We start from the raw sequence: 19,691 nt of genomic DNA, 5'->3' as shown, positions 1-19,691 counted from the left end.
CGCCCACGTTGCGCAGTCCATGCCGTGCGAGCCTCGCCTTTTTTTACACAGTAACATTTGTTTTTTTCTCCCTTGTGGGTCCTTTAATTTATTTAATAAATGTGATTGTTACTTCTTTTTTTTTTTTTTTCCCCGTGCGCGTACGGTAAGCTTACCGTACGCGCACTCCGCGATTTTTTTTAAAAATTATTAAATGTATTTTTCGTACTTTTGGGTCCTTCTTAGACCCCCTGACAAACACTAGGGGGTCTGCAACTCTCTTCGTTGCCCCCTTTTCACGTTCCCCACCTTTGTTTCTCAGTGCGAGAGACAGAAAATGGCGGCCGACACTTCCTGATTTCGACCGATTCGAATGTTTACAGTCATGTAACCACCAATCAGAATTAAGCTCGTGCACGGCACCGTACGCGTACGGTAAGCTTACGGTAAGCGCACGGAGCGCGCTTACAGATATATATATTGATTTAAATGCTATTTTCTCAGGACCTACTGAACAGATTTACACCAGACCTACAAAAGGCGCATCCTTGACCTGAGGACTACCTCTCTGCCAAATTTCAAGTAATTCTGTTCAGCCGTTCGGGCTGTAGCTCGGACTAAAGGTCCTATGGGAAAATGTGTTTTGGGACCCCCCTTTTTTCTCAGCCCCCGCTTGACGAATCCCCCCCGAGACTTTCAGGGTAGAAGCGGAGCGTAGCGCCCCATTAGTTTTAAAAATTTCGCGAGGATTCGTCGACCGGCGCCAAAGTTATTCCAAATAGAATGTTGCGGATTTCCTATGGAAACACGGTCCTAACTATAACTATCTACTGGCGACCGCCAGTAGATAATATATATATATACATATATATATACATACATATATATATACACACACACACACACACACACATATATATTATCTAGTGGTGGTCGACAGTAGGTAGTTACAGTTAGGACCTAGTAGGACCTAGTTTTTATAGGAAAAGTGTTTTTTGACTTGCCTATAAGTTTGGCACAGTTTGAACTGTGCCACTAATTCTAGTTCTGCTTGTAAAATGTTGGGGTGATCCATGAAGCTGGGACTGACAAAAAAGGGGGTCAAAAAGAGTGCGTTTCCCATGTTAATTCCTATAGAGATTTTAGACAGGACTACAGCCTGAACCGCTGGACGGAATTAAACAATATTTGGCAGAAAGCTAGCTCTTGGTCCAGAAAGAGCCCCTTTTGTGATTTGGTGTAAATCCATTCAGTAGTTATAGAGACATTAAGAGAATGCCAAATTTGTATATCTAGGGAGGTTGCCCCTCCGCGAATCCACTGCAGTGACTCCATGGTTCCACGTGCCAAAGCAAGGTCCTAGTCCTGATTAGCTGGGTAAAACTTCACAGAAAAGGTCCCCAAGACTGAAAAGTAGCTTCTAAAATAAATGAAGGGTTCAGGTTAGAGCTTTCCTCATGTTTATCCCATGTTTGTGAAACAGATGGGCAGCAAAATGCCAGTAAACTTTTTTTTTTTGCTACGTGCAATATCTGTGGATCTGTCGCTGGGCTCAGCATAGCCCCTTGTAAATTTGTGAATCTCGCCGTGCAGTTACATGGGTGGGCTGTGCTGAGCATTGAGGTGGATAGGCAGATTCATGAAAAAACCCAACCATATTAGGCTTCTTCGCAGGAAACACGGAAAGCATTATAGAAACACTGACAATTTAGAAGAGGTATGACAAAAAAGAAAGATGAAAGGAAGCCTGTGATTTGTTAACTAGAGCAGTATAAGTAAGAGCACATGGTGAGGTGTAGCCATTTTACCTGCTTTTCTACTGAGAGAAATGGTGGGTTGCACGAGTTTGCTGGAGATTTCGAATGAAAACGGATGTTACCAGACATAGAGATTAAACTGAGAGAACAGCAAAGAGCTTTTACAGGTATGTTAATTAGGTTGTAGTATTTAAAGTATATTTAGAAAAAAATTGTGAGTCTATGTAAGGTGAGAGAAAATGTGTAGCTTCAGGACAGTGTACTACAAGGGAAAATAGAAGGGTGCTGTGAGCAGGAAAGGGGAAAGAGGAATTGCTATACTGAATGTATATTAATATTAAGCTAGCATGAATTAATGTGTTTGAAATTAGAGGTGGGTGCTTACAGTATGTAATTTAATAGTATGTAATTCACACACACTCACAAAGTCAAGGAGGCACTTAAAGACCCAGTTGCACTCTCATGAAAGCAGTTATGTATCCATCACTTATACAGGCAGACAGTCACCGACACACCCATAAGACTATTCACACACTTATTTACACATGTGTACATCCAAGTTTGAGTTCTAATTCACACCTAGAACCTGGATGACATCAGCAGAATGCAATCTACACCACAAGAAGAATTTGAAGAGCACTACTTCTGCACTCTTGAAAAGGAAGAACCCTGATTGTAGTTGACCTCAGAATCAAAATCCCAAAGGGTAGTGGGTTTCAGAAGGAGGCAGAGGAGTGGAGAAATTAGTGGGTAAAGTGTCCAGAGGAGAAAGGGGATCCCCCAGAGAGAGACTTCTCTATTGGATATGGTGCAAGAAGTACTGTCTTCTCCCAAACCCAGTCCCCTGAGGAACAGAATGACAGGCAGGCTGAGTGGGACCTGACTCTGGCCCGGCTGCATGTAGAGGAGAGAAAAGGTGAAGCTAAGAGCGCCTTGGAGGAGAAAGGGCCCTGCTAGCTTGAGAGTCAAAGGGTCCACCTGAAGGCCAAATAGCTGTTAGAGTTTAGCAAAAATGGTGTGAGCACTAGTACTGTGTCCAGTGCAGAAGAAAGAGTTCATATATTCAGAGACTATGTGCCTGACTTTAAGGAGGGGGTTGAATAGACAGGTTATGTCTGGCATAGGAAGTAGCTGTAGCGGTTCAGAGGATGTCTAAGGAGGACTGCAGCGGTGCTTTTAGTGTCATATTTGTGGTGATGGGAGGACAACGTACTGACTCTAGAGAAAGAGAAGAGGCTGAGGTATCCCATTGTAAAGGAGGCCCTTGTCAGTATTCCACTCCACTGTACGCCACTGACCTTTACACCACTCTACTCTACCCTACTACATGCCACTTCAATCCACTCTATGCTGATCAACTCTATGCTATTTCACTCTACGCCACTGCACTCTGCTACTCCACTCTATGCTATTCCACTGTACGCAACTCCACTCTTCCCACTTCACTCTATGCTATTCCACTTTATGCCACTCCACTGTACGCCATTCCACTATACCATATTCCACCCTACATCACTACACTTTGCAACACTCTACCGTTTGTTCTTCCACTCTGTGGCACTCCACTCTATGCCTTGTCAGTCAACGCTATTGTACTGTATATCACTACATTGTACCTCACTCCGCTATACGCTGCTTGACTCTACGCTACTCCACTGTATGCTATTACACTCTGCCACTCTACACTCTACATCACTCCACTGTACCCTACTCCACTGTAAGCCACTCCACTCTACAATACTCCACTTTAAGCTATTCCACTTTATGCTATTCCACTGTACGCCGCTCCAATCTACTACATTCTACTTTACACCACTCCAATCTAATCTACTCTATGGCACTTTAGTATCCCACAGTACACTTTACAACACTCACCTCCACTCTACTGTCCCACACTCAACTTAATGACACTCCACTCGACAACAGTAAACTCTACGATTTCCCAATAAACATTTATTATCAATAAAAAACATTGACATTCAATGTTAAAAACAAAGGTTAATTATTTGTTATACTTGGGAAACTTTATTTATTCTTTCTATTCAAACCAAACTTAAAATACACAAATATTAGAAATACTTAAGTTACTTAAATTGATCATTTACACACTACCTTTATATTAATATAACTTTCTTTTTTAGCTAAAAACAAAAGTTAATGTACAGAAAAATTTACATTCTTTGACTTATAGGTATACCTTTAATTTATAATATACAAGACACCTTCAGATTATTATAACTAGCACGCCTCCATACATAGTGTATTAAACTCAGTAGCCACACTACATTAAGTATGACTTTCGCTTTCTCCATGCACTGCTTCTTTCGTTATATGTTTGACCTCTTATACCATGTAAAATAATAGTATTTAATGCACTGTGCGCAGTCCTTAATTTGCAACTCGGGCTTAGTATATGGGACCATCAGAACACTTGATAAAAGTTTGTATAAGACAAGGACTAAAAACATGAGACCCTGTCCATATTCATCTATTTTACAACTCCACCATCAAGGCTTCGTGTAGTAGAGACGAAGAATGCATGCAGTGAAATTACATTTAGAATATGTGATCCCAGGGCAGGGACTCCAGAGAGTTGTGTTGTATGTGACCATAGCCATGAGTTCCCAGGAAGAACTACCAGGCCTAGATGAGATGGGCAGGGGCATAGCTTCAGCTGGGTGATTGTGGTGTGACACCCTTCAAATGCATTTTTGTGTTTGATAGTTGGGTCTGGTAGCTCGGAGTCTAGTCTGCTAAATCTGTGTCTGTTTTTCGCATTGTTTTCATGTCACAAAGAGGTTTGAGATTTTAACTTGTTCATTTATTGGAACAGGATCTTAAATATATATAGTGACCAGTTTCTGCACCTATAGAAGTACTTCTTGAATGGGTGACAATTTACTACTTTTGGAATTCACAACAATTGGCAGTAGTAGGTTTGGAGAGCTGCACCAGTCTCAATTTTACAGACATACTACTGGCAATCAAACACCCAAAAGGTGAATGGATGAATGTTTGCAAATAGTCTAACTGGTGGCAATCACTCAGTGTACCATTCCCTTCCACTTTATTCCCCCACTGTTCCACACTGAACAGAGGCCCAGCAAATGCAAATCAGTACTGACCCTCATGGAAACAGACCATCCCGAACCTTGGTCACCACCCCCCCCCCACGCTCCAGTCTACAGCCCACTACTTTTTTAGTTGGGAAATTTGAGATTCACACCCCTGAATCTCACTAAGCTATGCCTCTGGCAGGTTGTTTCCTTGGGTGGGGTTTACCTCCATATAATAATAAATGGGGAAACTCGAATTGCTGATGGCTCTATCAAATATGCTATGCCACTGAAGAAACCAATATAAGAAATATAGATTTAACTGTTCACTGTTAGCAGAGTTCAGCCTCATGGTACAATGTGGGGGCTATAATACCCAGTCCTCCATCATATGTTGATTTACAAGATTTGGTTAGTGATATTCTAAGGCAGGGTTCTCCAAAGTCAGTCCTGGAGGGCCGGATCAATGCCAGATTTTTAAGATAACTACATTTATCTATATGGGCATGTGCTAAAAATCTGGCATGGATCTAAACTTCCAGGACTGACTTTGGAGAAACCTGTTCTAAGGTATCTATCATTCTATGGCAATGTTCTCATAAGAGATGATAAGGCACTTAGAAGACTCCTTGGAAGAGAAAAGGGGTGGTTTTGTAAAGTATAAAGAGTTTGGGGGAAGGTAATCATTTTCAGTAGAAAAGATTTTCCCAACATTGACAGAGGTAAAGACAACCAAGAGAGTCTCTGCAAACCCGGTCAATCAATGGATACATGTTAGCCACCTAGGCTATGTAATTTTTATGTGTCGATTGTATGCAGGGAAATTTAATATTTCATGTGTTAAACTGCATGCCAGTGGAGTATGTCAAAGCAAATATATATCTGCAAGCCACAGGTGGAGGTGGCTTGTCTGAGTTAAATTGACCTTCAACCTGGAATAACAGCTGCATTTGTCTAGTATCGGCATTACTGCAGGCCCACATGCCATGGGGTTACTTGTGTATATAAGGAGGTCATTGGCATATACAAATATTTTATCCTAAAACTCAGTGGTCCATCAAAAGCCAGTAATCTGTGTAGCCTGTCTAAGTCTTCTCCTCACAGGTGCTATTGTTATGGTAAATAACAGCAAAGACAGCAGAAATTACTATCTCATCCAATGTCAGGATAGACAAGATCATTGAGAACCGTAAACTGTATATAGCAGGGTACCCAGTACATTCACGAGGATCTTTGCTTCAATATTTATTGAAGAAATAGGTCTATAAGATTAGCACATATCTGGAATGCGGTCCGGTTTAGCTTTTTGACGGGAATCATGTAGTGGTTGCATGAATGGGGTTACAAGACACTTGAAAAACTACACAGTGAAACTGTTCGGACCTAGCAGTTTACCTGAGAAGAGTTGCTTACCAGCCTCCGTGATTTCTTTGATATTGGTTCGCTGAATGTAGACTTCGCCATGGCAGACAAGATTGGCATCCGAATGGGGGTCAAGAATTCAAAGACGTGTTCCTGTGAACATGATTTAGTTCGCCCATTTAGAGTTTTTTTATTAGCCTGCTAATGCGTTTGAAGTATCTATAAGTTGTGCTAGGATAGTACAATTTTCACCACATAGCTGACTGATATGCCTAGATTCCTCTTCCCTGTGTCTCAACTAGTGTTTCAGTTTATCGGTCTTGTCACATTGCTCGTACAGTTAACTTTATTCTGCGCACCATGTTTAATGGGTGGCATTCAGTTTAGCCCGTTTGTGCTTTAGTTTGGCTTGAGTTAAATTGTTCAGATTATCATCAGTTTATTGGAACTACAGTCATTACTTTTGTCTCCAATTCATTTATTTTGTGTGTCTGTTCAATTTAATGGTGTGTGACTTTACTGATTATGTGGCTGCTGTGTATGGCTCCCAAAGGACAGCTGTGAATTCAGTATCTGTGTTTGTTTCAAAGTATAGTTTCATATCTTCTAATGCAGCATCTGTGAATCTTGATTCACGAGCCACCAAGACTAAGTCACTATGGTATTTGGATTTCAGGTGGTCTGCATAAAATTGTAATTCAATTGGTAGGTGCTCCAGGAACGGACTGGCTGTAGTGACCATTGGACATTTCCCTGGGATGCTGGAAGGGTGGAGGCTGATTTTGCAGCGGTGGGGGCTGTTTTTGTTAATGGGGTTGGGTTTTGCAGCAGTGCAGCAATTTTGGCCCTCAGTAACAAAAGCAGCAGTGCTACACAGGGGGCTGGTCCAACAAAATTGCCAGGGCTGCTTTCGGTTCCCAGTCCGGCTCTGACATGGTCATAAAATTGCCAAGAGTGCAGGCCAATTCCCTTATTGGTTTCCAAGCCAGAAGCGGGTATTGGGAAGTAATTGATGAGTGAGAATAATCTATGCACACCAGAGAAAAATGAGAAACCACCCTCCTGGGAGCAGCAGTGTCACATAATACCATGTATCACGCAAAATTGTTAGTGATTATGTCTAAGGAACCACTGACAATGTGAGGTAGATATATCTATCTTATAAGGCATCAGACCTTAAAATCACCTTCCATTATTGTTAGACTAGTTGGTAACTCCAATAAAATGGATTTAATCAGAGTAACAAAACTCTTGGTGGGACAGAGGGGGCTGTCCAAAGACCATACTTAATGTGATTTGCTTGTCACATTGAGCCTTTGTTAGCATAGCGTAGCAACCTTGATTATCCAGTCATGTACATTTAACAGGTAATGAAACATGTCTGTTAATCAGTATGGCAAACAACCCTTTTTTCAATTAATTTTTTCATATGTGATTTCCAATATCTCATTTTTACATGTACTTGTACCTATAATACACCACCTCCTAAAAGCATTTTCCTTCAAGCATTGGAGCGGCATATTTTTAGCTCCACTCCTTATGTTTTGACCATGACATAAATACGTATACATGGTCACATGTATGTCTGATCTAACATCATTAACGTAATGTAGTGCACTTGAAAAGATACAAAAAGTGCATTTTCTGTGTAATCTCAACATTTTTATGAGTGTGCATACAAATGTTCCCTTACTGTGTCATCCGATTGCTGTTCTCATATATATCTGGACTTGTATGGTTTGAATAATATTGTTAATTCTTATATGTTCACGTACTCGTTTGAATAGTATTCTGCATTTATTTTATAACCAAATATGTATCTATAAATGTGTACTGAGATACTTGCCACGTTAACTTGACCAAAGGCCTTAGTGTTTGAATTTTATGTTTAATTTTTTTTTAATTTTATGTATGTCGGGAGGAGTACTTTTGGCAAGGACGAGAAGCCTTAACATACAAAGGGAGGACTATTGTCTGTGCGGAATTGGGAGATGGGAAGAATCCAAGGAGGTTCTGATGTGTGGATCAAGTGTAGTTGCCAAGTTTTATCATGTGAAGATGGAAAGTAATAAGACACATGATATGGTATTCTCGAATGTTCTTTTGTGGCTTTTAATTGGTTGTCACACTTCAGCTTTAGTCAGATTCCCTTTAGATTCCCTTTAGATTCAGAGGGGTACAGACCTCTTTGCTTTTTCTATGTTGAGTGGCTTTATACTATGCAATATTACTGATGTCGGAGAGCTTTTAAAGAAGTCTCTAATGCGGACACCCTCCTCCTTTACTGGATCTAAATAGGTTTTCCCCGATTAGTGCGACATAGAGTAGGCTCAGTTTAGGTAACTTAGATTTACTCATGCCTAGGCAAGAGGAACCCAAATCATATTCTAATCATCAGATCCTGCTTTAGCTTTTCTGCATTGCCATTACAGAGTTTCTTGTGTTTTTTCTGGTGCAGATACTTAACTTTGTTAGATGATTTGGTCTGTCATGAGTGATCCTGTATTTCTACAATGTATGTTTGAGATTAGTGTATGTCAGTTTGGCTTTCAATTTGTAATAAATCCGTAATAAATGTATAATTAATCTTATCTACCGACTTTGGGCCCTCACTGTTTGGCCAAAATTGGTTACACAGTATAAATTGAACTTGTGAATGATGTTACCTCCCTTTTATTTTTTTACAATCCTAAAAAAAGGTCAGTTGCATGGAAATTTGGACTGAGGGCTCTGTGCTCTAGCAGTATATTAAATTATGTTTCACAGTGAATTTTACATCCATTAAATATTTCTAGGTGGCATACAACAGTTAATTCTGAAATGTTTAATAATCCTTTTTCTTGGACAACATTAATTATTTGTTGAGACTCAAAATTTCTTTCAATCCTAATTCTCATTTCCACATAACTTCTTAATTCAATGAAAATGATTTATTCCAAACTAGCAGTCTCACTAAATGCACTCAGCTAATTATGTTTTGATCTTTTTTATGATACTTAGGATCACCTCTGCCCTCTGCATAAAATTAAATCTTAGCGGTATCCTTCAGGCGTATGGTTAACAGACCTTCTGCATTCTGAAAGATCAAATCTAGGTCTTTCAGAGAAAAAGAGAGCACAGAATGTTGATGTTATTTACTAGCTTTCTGCGGGTTTACATAATGGTGTAACAATAATCCGTTCAAATCTGCTGTTTAAAATTACTCAAAATAATTATTTCCAGGTATTAATTGTAATAATTATTGGTCAATGCCAATGCTTATGTATATAAAAAAATAAGTAAATTCTCTCCTTCTGATAAAGTAATTACGTTTTCTCACAATTTGCAAGCTGTTCTATTTTTAATTGATGCGAGCATAGTATAATTCTGGAACAAATTTAAATTGCTAACTGAGTTGGAATTGTATTCATTCATTAGGCCATGAAAGGTTTTTTATTTTGTTCATCATTGTTAAACAACATTTTATAAGCATCTTTGGATTCCCAATATAAATTAATCACAGATGCAAGGAATTTCTCCCAAACCATTGCAAGGCTGAATATGTTCCTTCTTTGAAAGGAATCATTCTAGACCTGGCAAACCTAGCAAATGTCATTCTGATAAGTGGACTGTTGTCTCTTAACAAAGCACTAACAGTTGTTTAGCAGATTCATTATAGTATCATTTGGCCAGTAACCAGCTTAATTTTTCATATCTAACTTGTTTCAGGTTTATCAGTGGTACAGAGACAGGCCACAATCAATAAGGCAGATGATGAAATATACGTGATCCTTATCTGGCATGATAGTGTGGGCCAAGGGACACTTTCTGATATCTTATGGATGGATCTGAGCAAGGTGGTCTAGGATTAGTTTGCCCATTTCTTTACAGTTGTACACAATTTGTCAAAGTAAAGGCAAACAAGTCCCTTCTGTTATGTGTCTAAGGATTTCATTCTGTCCCCACCAGTTTTTATTTGCTTATTGAGCTGCTTAAGGACATGGTGTGTGGTTCAGAATTCTCCATTCATTAGCACAGTGATGACAGTGATTAGGATCTCATCTTTCAATGGCACACCTGACCTGTGTAGGGCCTCTGTGCAAAAAGAGGACTGGATCGCTTTCGATGAAATTGAGCCTCATATAAACGAAGTGAGTTTAATCAGCTCACGTCGCTTCAATCGTCTTCATTTGTTTACTGCATTGCCATACTCTGGATATTTTAGCTGTGCTTACTCCTGCTGCACACTGTATTTATTTTCTTAATTCCTCCTCATATAGCACACTCACATTTGAAACCTAGCCCATGCATGTTCATTTCAGCTCCATTGTTCAAGAATAATAATGCAATTCTTAAATTCGTCAAAATGTCAGGCTTTCATCCAATAGTTAGAAAGCTTAGTGGAAAATCTAGGGAGGCGGGAAAGATGGCAGCAGGAAGTTCACTTACCAGTACTGTCCCCATTATAACTAGATGCCTTAAACAGTGAACTTAAAGTATAGAAATCATGGGCATCAATTAAAAATCGTAAGTTACGTAAGGTATCCCATCTAATTGTTTACTATTTGAGATATACATACAGGTAAAGGAGGATTTAATTCTACATCTGACACTCATGTTTAGTGATAAAAGGGAGAAAAGGGGAGTAAACCATACAGCGGGGAACTGGGGGAGGGACTGGGGGGGCGGGGTAAGTGACTAATATGGGAGTCTTTTATTATTTGAGAGAAGCAAGGCAGGAAAGAATGGCCACCGGGGGTGGGGGTCTCAAAGGGGATGATGTGCATCCCTAACATCTGAGCAGGGTGGGTCCAGGCTAGTGGCAATGACTGAAGAATCAATGGAATGTGGAGGGTCAGTCAGTCGGGATAACAAACTTTACCGGTCCTGGGCTATTGGAGAGCGGCACAGACCCCTCACTTCCTCTCAATGAAGTGCTGTTGCCACTGATTTTGTCTGTTGTCTGTTTCTTAACAGTATGAACCCAGGCTTCCAAATATGGGGGTGTAAGGAGCTTCCAGCGAGATTCTAAAAACAGGTTGCAGTCTTGTGTTTCCTAGAAATTTTGAAAATACCCATGCTTGTGACTTCCTCTAGACTCCACAGTACAGCTTCCCAAAAGGATGGATCTCTGGGCAGTTTCATAACACATGCTGCACTCCCACAGATGGGGCATCACACCTAGCGCATGTCTAACTCTGTTCTTAAAACCCACTATAGGCAATTGTACATTTTCTACCATTGATCATTTGCCCAGTTAAAATGGCTAAGACCTTCAATTAAGTTAACTGAGCCTATCTCTGGAAGGATTATGGAAGCTCTAGTTTGGGGAGAATGTAAATGGGGCAAACATTGCTATTCCAACCCCACTGTGAAGGTGGTAATAATCAAGAATTTATTCGAGAGTTGAATATAGAGTGTGACAAAAGCCCACACTGCCCTGTCTCCCTAGACATTTGATCTCTACATTGAGTCTTTAGTCTGTAAGCTAAATAGAGAACAACTGATACAACTGCTAGTTTTTGATGGCTATTTAAAAAAGCTTGCCCTGTACACAGATGACCTGGGGTGCACATATCTATGTGGAGATTGATATACCTGAGCATGAGAGCATTACTAGAGTTTGGATGTGTGTTGGGTTATAAAGTAAATTCCAACAAATCTGAGACTATGGTATGGAGTAGTGATAGCAGTACGCCCTATGCTTAGCAGCACATTGGAAGTTTAGAGTAACAGTAACCTCTAAACTGTCAATCCTCATTTAGAGACACTTATCGAGAGTAACAGAATAGCCTAAATCACACTTGAAGAAATGAATCATTGTCGTGTTTGACAGCATGACTCTGCATATTGTGATGAATCCCATAGAGAAATTGCAGTTATATAGTTGGTAAAGGATTAAAAAGACATAAGTTGGCTTTGAAGAAGCTGTGCAGATGAATGAATAAGGCAGACAATTAAAGTTACCGTCAGGGATGGCATTGGGCCTACCATAATAAATGGACTTGAGCATTCTGGCATTTGGGAGGAGAGCGAAAGCTCCTAGTGTTTTTGAGATTCAGCACATACCCCACCAAACAGCAAGTCTAATTGTATATGTTATTTCGTTCATAGAAAAGACTGACTCAAGGCCTCAAAGGGCTGAATTAGATTGTCATCTAATATTAGGAGCAAGGTCGGCATTTGCTGACCACTGTGGAGCTCCCCAGGCAGACCTGAAAGTTTATCAGATTCACCCAGTCAACCTCTAAGATGAGGAGAAATTGATGTTTTGGAGGTCTTATATTGGGTCAATAGAGGAAACTGTCAATGTTCAAATACCTGCAAACTGATTTAAGGCCACAGATAATCAAAAACTTTATAGCTCTATGAGGATGTTCAAAGAAAAACTGAATTCTGACAAACAGTTGAGATGCTATATTTACCTTTCATAGCAAGAAAAACCAAAGTTGGATCCTTCAGCCAGCATTTGGGGAAAGATCATGTCAGTGCTGGAAGAATGTAAACTATGTCAAGCATCAATATATTTTGTGTGCACGAATGTGCAACTGGCCACATTTAAAAGGGAACATTCTTCATGGGTTATAGGCTGTATTGGAGACAACATAAGTTGTCCAAGTTGGATCCTATATCACAAGTAAAATACCCTAGATTTGTATGGAAATATGCAGATAATGTGAATGTGTTTGTCAGATGTCCATACCTGAGAATATTTAATTCTTTTAGGTGTCTCATGGATAAATTGGGATTACTGTTTATATATGATTGCTAGTATGAGCACTGACATGTAAAAATTAAAAGAAGAGATCACCCCTCCTTTGCAGGCATGGGTATTATTAGAGTAACTTTGAATACCTAGAAACCAAAAAGATGATGTCTTCATATTTTAGGTGGTGTAAACATGACTACCTTGGACCATCTGATGAAGAAAAGCCACATTGCAAATTTTGTAGAACCTCAAAGGCTCAAGTGCATTTTGCATTGACTGGGATGGCTCCTTTTGAGGGAATCGTGAAAGAAAATAGAGACATTCATATACGTTAATTTGGGCAATATTTCTCTAGTAATAGGGAAAAGTTTTCAGGGTGGGAAACTACCTGCAAAGTGTTTTGCAAATACCCACTATTCATCAGAGCTTATAGGTTTTCTCCAATTTTTGCTGGTGTCCTCATCCTCGAATGAGCATGACAGGCCCATGAGAAATTTACTCACACATGAAATATAAAGGTGCTTGTAAATTGCTTTACAAATGCAAATTCACATTTTGTGAATAATAATGATGCTAATCACAAGTCTGCATTTTGGGTCTGTACTGTGCATGCTGTTGTTAAAGCCACAAGGAAAAGATCCTACAGATGCAACACCCACACTCCCTGAACGAAAACTGTACAGTCTCACCCAGGGGCTCCTTAACATAGTGAGGTAAAGCTAAGACCTACACGAATCAGAACCACAAGAATTAACAACCCTGTCCTATCTTCCGGTACATAAGGAAACAGAGCCAATTAAAAAAGGTTTAACTACTTACTCCGCATAGGGTACAACTAATTAGCTCTACTTGACCACAGTAGCAATAGAAGACATTTTTCCCCCTCCTTCAGTGCATCAGATCAGACATGTGGCAACTGGCTACTTCGTTTTAAAAGGTGGCAGGGATGCTTACAGAGAATGGGCACTCAACTGCTGGACAAACTAGTCCACAATCGACAGTCCCAATTTTCCTCTTCCATCTGCTCACCTCCAAATACTGACCATCCCAGACTAGAGATTCACTGGGTGTGGAGGCAGGCGATCTTCTCGGGGACTAATTTTAATTCTACATTAGATCCCTCCTTGGCCTTCTGGAAGACCCAAAAAAACAAATGGGAAGGTGCCTAGACCTCCAGAAGCAGACAAAACACGCCACCCTGGAGCACATTATATAGAGAGTGTTCTGTCCTAGTGGTATGTATACAAATAAAGTAGCATACCACCACTTTGCGTGAATGGTGGTAGAATGAGCATTAGGCTGTAGACTGGAATCAGAATGCATAAAGTTTTACCTGGATCACGCTTAATAGTGCAGAGAGATTCAAAAGGTGTAACCCTATGTAAAGAGCAGCACATAGGATATCTCTGTCTCTCACAAGTAATAGTAACTACACAATATAATTGCAACCATATAAAAATTTTAAAAGCATGAAATCACAGTGCACCTCTAAATAGGAGAAAATGCATCAAGGAACCTCACTGAGAAGTATGGTTTTACACCATTAAATTGAAGCAAACATGAAGTGGCACAAATTCCTCAGATTGGTGTTGAAATAACATGGCAATGAATCTTCTTGACTTTAATCTCAAAAAAGCAAGTGGTGAGTAGGTAACAGAAGATATTGTTTTTTCATTTTCCCCTTTGCACTGCACAGGTTTTACCCGCTGCAGCAAAATAACTAATAATTATATAAAGGAGCAGTCCTGGCAAAGGATTATTTTACAGTAACTGCATTTTTAGTTATATACCTAATATATGGCATAACATGCGGTCAGCTGTTGTACTGAATAAACACCGTTAGATGATTTCATTTCTTCTGCTTTCCCATCATTTGTGCAAAATCTTTTTAAATAAAACCTTCCGAAATATAAATACACTGTACCTGGCACACATTGTAATGCTCAAAGAGAGACAAGAAACCGATGTCACTGCGAAGATCAATTCCTTTCAGCAGAGTGATATTGCCATTCCCAGAATCGAGCTCCACCACATCGTTGAACACATTAGACACAGCTTTACCGGTCATCACAAGGTTCACAAGTTCCTGTTAACATGGAAAGTAGTTGATAATGTTAAAATGCAGCCAGCTATTAAAGGGAAAGCAGTTGACAGCTTTGGTTTGAATATTTTGGAAGTGCACAGATTGTTTTCAGTAACATATACTGATATAAATCAAGGGGCCTATTCACAAAGATACATATACATATATATATTTACTTATGTGTACATTTAATACCACACCTAGGTGTAAATCTACACTTGTCTGCTGTTCGCCATTTCCGAGTGCAGAGTTAGGGCTATATGTTGTTGTACACATCTCCATCCATGCAAATCAAGGGGGGGGGGGGAGCATCAGAGAACAGGAGTTATGAGTTTAAAGTTACTACTAGTAAATTTGCATAAGTGGGTGGAGGCCTTCACTACCGTGGCAGAGACTTCCCTATGGGAAAGTTCAGAGAATATCCAGAAACTGTATTATTTTTTAAACAATATTAAAAATATTATAAAGGTATAATATAAATATAAATTAATTTAAAATATGTATTGCTTAGACCTAATAAAATAAAATAGTACAGCATGTTAACTCATCAAATAATGTGCACTAAAGAATAATTTTAAGTATATTAATTTATTTTATGAATCATCTATAAAGAATAAAAACTATTTTGTTATTTTTAATATGTAGTCAATTTAAATTGGTTTTAATATTTTAATAAATGTTAAAAAATTGTTTTTTTTTATGAAGTTAATTGGTAAATGATAAAATAATACAAAAATAGTTCGATAATTTCAACACAGACGTATACAATATAAAGGTGAAAATAATTTAATTTATTTAACTTTAGGTCCTATGTTGTGTTATTTTATTTTCCTGCTTCTACTGTTTTTTATGGAACTTTGTTGCAGTACCTGTGAGTGGCCATATGCAGTGCTTGACTTACTCTAAGGTTGCATAGGAGTTCTTTTGAGCTTGAGGATGGTGTCCAAAATTCTGATGCAAGATGAGTTCTGTGAAAGGAGAACCGAAACTCAAATCACCCTAAACTATGGTTTGGCCTGTAGTTATGGTCTCAACATGTAAGAGAAGGGGATAAGAAATGTGTGATGTGCTTTGGGGGCAGAGACACACGAGGGATTCTAAAGTGGAGGAGAGGAACAGAATGATATAGACAGCTATGCTTTGCCACTGAGGTGGAGAATGGATATTTAGTACAGTAGTGACTCTGATAGCGACTGTGTAAATGATGGCAACAATTATATGAAAACCAAGCTGTTTTGAACCTCAAGGCAGTAGATGGAATGAGCAGGTGCAGAAATACGTGTTGCTCTTTGATGTGAACCAAATCTCAATTAAGAAGAAGCACTGAAGGCAATAGTCAGAAATGAGGATATGAATGAAGGGTCCAAAGAAAAGACTGAGCCTTTGGCTAGGAGACCATATCTGAATCTCCGTGTAGCGGTGAACGTTTGGGACCTAGGTGATAGGATGAAATCTTCTGGGTGCTGTGTGTTGGACTGGTACAGTGGATCTATTGGTGGAAGCAGCATAGAAGTGGAGGATGATTATATTTGACCAAGGAAATGGTAGATGAAGGCTCTCATTGCATTTTCAGGCGCTGCACTATAGATTTGTAGTTGAGAAGCCTAGAGGGAGACTTGGGATACTGAGTTTATAGTATGAGTGGAGGACATGCGTTTGATTACAGTGTACAAACACATCTACAAAGGCAATGGGCCCGTTGTGGAGCAATTGCATGCAGCAATGCAATACAGCAACTAATCACTGAAGTGTAAGAATCACTTTTATTTTGAGATGACACCGTATTATGGCCATCAAGGGTAGTCTTAGTATATTTTTTCTGGTTCAGAAAGTTAGATAAATTACAGTGCCATAGATGACAGTGGTGTTGCAGTGGCTAAAACATACACCTGGCTAATGGGGATACCACAGGCACCAGCTTCGGTTCTCTTTTGGAGAGGCATATTTTGTACAAAGTGTCAGAGGTCAATCATTTGTTGATGACAAAGACTTATGGCGCAAATGAATGGTTGGTTGCTCTTCAAAGGAATCCTGTCACTTTGCTTAACTCTATACAAGCCATGTGTTTATGTCCAAAGTTGGTCCCTGTGGCTGGACTCTAATTTCAGAAGTAAATTGGATCTGTACATGAAATTCAGTCTGATAGCTTGAGGAAGAGTAGGACTTAAATTAATTTACAGGTATAAATACGAGCAAACTGAGCATACGTATGCAAGTACTGGGAAGAACCATTAAGATACCAACAGTAGTCAAGCAAGCAAAAAATGGCATTATGCTAAACCCATCACTCTTTGAATAAAATAAATAACACACCAGGTATGCTCACCTGTGTACAGTATCCATGGGCTCCAATCAAACAATTAGTTGGTACATCAAAGTCTGCACGTACTCTGTAAACAAAGGAATTACAAGTTTTAGACTCCTTCTGGATCCAAATAACAGTCAAAGAATTGAATGGCTGTATTAGATTTTTGGGGATTTATGAAAACATGTATGCACCTAATCCTGACCATGGTGGACTGTATAACAAACGTTACAAAGGAAATCTTTCAGCTCCCGCAATGGCTGTTTCTTCTGCTACAAGGAGTCTAGATTTGACCAACAATAACTATTAAAATCTGTATTTGAGATCAATAGGTGGCAGACATCCTTTAAATGTTCATGTGGTCAATAACCTTGGTGATTTGCTACCAGAAATCTTTGGCACAAAGCTTTATGTATTTACTACATGCATAAAAGACAACTAAGGTAGCTACAACTGAGGTACCTACTAATTAAAAGGAACAATGTCTTAAAAACGCAGCCAATCAACGTAACAACTCTCTTATTTTACTTTCGCCATGCTTTAGTAAAAAGAAATAGCACTTCTAGAAGAAAAAAAACCTCCATCCTGCCCAACAAACACTACCTTACTTCTGCTCTTACAGACATATCCTGCCCAATATTCCATAGCGGTAATAGCAACAGTGAATAGTTTCCTCACATAAGAAACATCACATGTCATCTTTTAAACAAGCTCTCATCTCATTTGATCAAGACGACACCTTAGAAACTTTCCTAAAGTAATTATTAAATACCAAGTATAGACCTAACTGCATTAGCTAATGAACATTGATATGAAGAAGGTACAACGTTGCAATTCCACCTGAAATGCCTTCTCGTAGTGGATGCTTTTTATGTTGTGTGCTGAAGAGCGATGCCACAACTCCATCACGGGGTAGAACCTGCTCTAGTTGCCATGCTGGATAACTTATTTGAGGCAGTGACTTATTGAAAACTAGCTTTGGATGCTGATGCCACTTTTAACACTGCGAATCGTCATTGTGGGTGTTTAAACTCTCCGAAGAAGAAAGAGTAAACCTAGAGAGGTTTGGAGGCATGGATATTGTAGACACGGTTCACTTGCTTCGAGTACAGTGCAATGACTACCAGTTACTAGCTGAATCGAGACTTAGTCCATGTGAATAGCAGTATGGGCCTAGTGATCCAGAGTACACCACTCTCTCCATTGAAGAACATGTGATTAAATAGGGAGAGTTCTAGGTAATCAAATAATATATCTAAAAACGTTGGTCCATTCTCAACAAGGACCTGCATTTGAGATGTATACAAGCATATTTACATGTATGTATGTCTGTAGCATTTGTATAGGGAACCAAGACAAACGGCAGCAGAGTGCTGTGCAGAGTCAAAGGCATAGCGGTTGAGCAATGACTTTAGTGGAAGTTGGCGTCTGAGAGTGGAGGTGGACTGCTACTTCATCGTGGAGTGACAAGCTCTAATGAGAGCCAAACACGTCTCAGGGATTGCTATTCATTTAAGGTTGGCTTGGATTTGGCCAATCCAAAGCTGTATTACTGTGCCTAGAGAGGTAAAAGAATTTAGTCATTTTTCAACTAGACATGGATGGCACTATGCTTAAAAACTTTGCTGCGAAAATGAGAAAATCACAAAAGACTTAGGGCCATATGTAGGTGGGCGAATACCGGTTGGTAACGGGCGAAAATCGGTAAATTTCCCGTTACCGACCGGTATTTAGCCCTTTGCGATGTAGGATGCTGGATTTAAGGATTCGGTAATTTACCGATTTGTTATTTTAAGGAATCGGTAAATTACCAAATCCTTAAATCCTATGTAGGGAGCACTCAAGTGAGTGCATTTTTGGTTTAAGGATTCGTTATTTACCACCAACTACAGGTTGGTGGTAAATACCGAATACCTTTTCCAAAGCAATGTTGTGTTTTTTTAAAAGTGCCATGTGGCAGACATACATGCCCTTAGAGCATGTATGTGCGCCACATGTGCACACATGCACGAATCAGGGGTGCAACAGGGTGTCAATGTGACACACTGCCACCCTTGAATATGCTCCCCCTATTACCGAATCGGTATTTACCGAATCGGTAATAGTGAATGGCTTCCCATTCAATGAATGGGAAGGTATTCCTTATTACCGATTCGGTAAATACCGAATCTGTAATAATGAATATTACCGAATCTGTAAAATTTACCGGTTGTTTACCTACATTCTATTTACCGATTCTTAAATACCGAATCGGTAAAATTCGGAATTTAGGAATCGGTAAATAGAAATTACCTACATATGGCCCAAAATGTCACTTTTCTAGCTCAGTGTGAATGGCACTATACTAATCCTATGAGTAAAAACTCTTCTATAAAAACAGACTTTTGAGGTGAGTAGTTTTAGAGTGTCAGTGGTGTTGTAGAGTGTACAATAAAGTATCTGCTCTCCACCTAAACCATGG

General features: G+C 39.4%; 1 protein-coding gene across 3 annotated transcripts in view; it reads right to left on the bottom strand.

Annotated features, from left to right (window-relative positions):
• The window catches only part of MINDY4 (MINDY lysine 48 deubiquitinase 4), a 512,572-nt gene that overhangs the window by 63,858 nt on the left and 429,023 nt on the right, over positions 1-19,691 (bottom strand). For all 3 annotated transcript variants that reach the window (XM_085628881.1, XM_085628884.1, XM_085628882.1), the window contains exons 14-15: positions 17,252-17,315; positions 14,767-14,928 (exon numbers count right to left, since the gene is read on the bottom strand). In XM_085628881.1, coding sequence (XP_085485007.1) covers positions 14,767-14,928; positions 17,252-17,315 — 226 coding nt within the window. The remainder of the gene's footprint in view (positions 1-14,766; positions 14,929-17,251; positions 17,316-19,691) is intronic.

Source organism: Triturus cristatus, chromosome 10 (assembly GCF_964204655.1).
Source record: "Triturus cristatus chromosome 10, aTriCri1.1, whole genome shotgun sequence".
NCBI classification, from domain to species: domain Eukaryota; kingdom Metazoa; phylum Chordata; class Amphibia; order Caudata; family Salamandridae; genus Triturus; species Triturus cristatus.
The sequence above is the reverse complement of the archived record's forward strand: the minus strand, read 5'-3'. Positions and strand labels throughout refer to the sequence as shown.